Source organism: Bidens hawaiensis, unplaced genomic scaffold, assembly GCF_021521415.1.
Source record: "Bidens hawaiensis isolate Kalapana, Puna unplaced genomic scaffold, B.hawaiensis_p1.1 tig00034460_1, whole genome shotgun sequence".
Taxonomy (NCBI): domain Eukaryota; kingdom Viridiplantae; phylum Streptophyta; class Magnoliopsida; order Asterales; family Asteraceae; genus Bidens; species Bidens hawaiensis.
Window position 1 is genome coordinate 44,055 of NW_027495958.1, and position 2,153 is coordinate 46,207.

The 2,153-nt window shown below is 32.7% G+C and overlaps 1 protein-coding gene across 1 annotated transcript; it reads right to left on the minus strand.

The window, feature by feature from the left end:
- Window positions 1-549: 549 nt before the first annotated feature.
- Window positions 550-2,139, minus strand: LOC143586200 (uncharacterized). The gene is made up of 2 exons (XM_077067798.1): window positions 1,970-2,139; window positions 550-838 (listed from the first exon to the last, which is right to left on the minus strand). Exons 1-2 carry the CDS (start codon window positions 2,116-2,118, stop codon window positions 631-633), a joined length of 357 nt encoding a protein of 118 aa, XP_076923913.1. The 5' UTR covers window positions 2,119-2,139; the 3' UTR covers window positions 550-630.
- Window positions 2,140-2,153: the final 14 nt, after the last annotated feature.

The window sequence follows — 2,153 nt, forward strand, 5'->3', positions numbered from 1 at the left end:
AAAAGTCAACATATCAGTTCAGGTTTAGGTCAACAAAAGTCAACATATCAGTTCAGGTTTAGGTCAACAAAAGTCAACATATCAGTTCAGGTTTAGGTCAACAAAAGTCAAAACAGGCTATTGTCTAAAGCGGATCTGGTTCCATATCGATTCAAGTTCGGGTCAACAAAAGTCAAAACAGGCTTTTGCCTAAACCAGTTCCCAACTGGTTATAAAGTGAAAAAGGATCACTTCTTTTGATTTTAACACCGGTTCTGAACTCCGAACATGTTTCAACGGAGGGGGTTCCCAACCCAGTTTGGAACAATACTATATACAACATAATAAAACATTCGTTTTATTAAAATTCCCACTCTTGATATCGTGTTTATTACATATAAAATTTGCTAAAGAACTTTCAATTTTAACATAAACTGAATTTTGGCATCAACTCAACAAAACACCTAGGATGTTTTCTGAATGTACCATCAGTGGCTTTAAATGGAACCTAGTCAAATTGCACACTGACAAACAAACATACCCAATAATCAAAGGCATTACACAACCGAACAAACAAAAACAGTAATAATGGTCAAAACTTGTTGCAATTTACATTTAAAAAAAAGGAATATAAGGCTTCTAGACTGTGTTCTACATTGATAAAGGAAGAAGCATCCTTCGCTTCTTCTTGTGTGCCAGTTTTACATGTTTGGTAACCTTCATACATAATAACAGGAGCAACGTGACGCTAGCTAATACTAAAGCTAGTTTCAACTGCCTGTAATATAATGAAACCGCACAGAAAACAAAAAAAGCTAGTATCACAAGTTCCCAAATTACAAAAATCACCACGTCAACCCTGCATCAAGACAAACAAAAGACCAACACGGCAGTCAGTAGTCTTATACTCTTATGAATGATGAAAATGCTAATAATAACGTTAACCATAAATGTTAACTTTTTAGCGTATACAAAAACAACATCTTGACGTTGTAAGAGCATATACTCTTTTTCTCAATGACTCTTTAATATCCCTTAATCATTCCCAATCTTTGCCTACAAAATTGGGGATGCAAACAAGCCAAGTTGTGTGTGAGCTACTTGAGATCGGCCCGTTAAAAGCTAAAATCAAGCTTGTTTAATAAACGAGCCCGAGGTTGAGCCTAAAAATAAGCTTGTTTAATAAACGAGCCAAAGATTGAGCCTAAAAATAAGCTTGTTTTGATAAACGAGCCCGAGGTTGAGCCTAAAAATAAGCTTATTAATTAACGAGCCCGACCTAAGTTGGTTTGCGAGCGTAAACGAGCCTATTATTTATATTATTTTCATTTCATATACTACGTATACATTTGCTTATAATTATAAACACAATTAAGATAAAACAACTAAATAATATACGCTATATTAAAAAATAAAAACATATAAAAAAGATAATTATATTTGTATATAGTAATTACTTAATAAATAATAAACGAGGTGATATCGTGGTTTAAAAATAAAGTTCGAAACAAGCCAAGCTCAAACTGGACTCAGCTTGTTTACAGCCCTATACAAAACTATTATTTATTAAATATGTGTAAGAAGTATGCATTAGATTTAGGCTAAAGAACTGAAGCTTGAGTATTAACAAAATCACAATATATTCCCCCTTTAATCAATTTCTCAAAACAACTCTTTAATATCCCCTAATCATTCCCATCTATTTCCACAAAATTACTCAAAAAGTAAATATATTTTTTATAGAAATAAGCATTAGATTTAACAAGAAGAAGCCTCCTGCATATAAAAAGTAAACATTTTTGGAAGATATAAGCATTAGATTATTATCAACAAAGTGTTTGATTAATTAGTGGCATAATATGCGGTTATTGTGGCATAATTGGGATTAAAAAAAAATCAATTTGTAACCTAAATTCACCTTTCAGAAGCAGATTGAATTTACAATAAATGAATTTGGAACCCTAATTAATAAATGGATAGTAGTACGTACCTGGAGGTATAGAGATTAGAAGTAGTGGGAGAGAAGAGAGAGATGGATGCCCAATCATGCTTCGTTCGAATTTGATACTCGCGTACCAGATTCGATCGCGTTATTATTTTCTTGTCTTGGTGAATAGAATTCGATCGAGATAGCATCATCGTGTCTTGTATGAATGATTTCTAATTTGACTAGT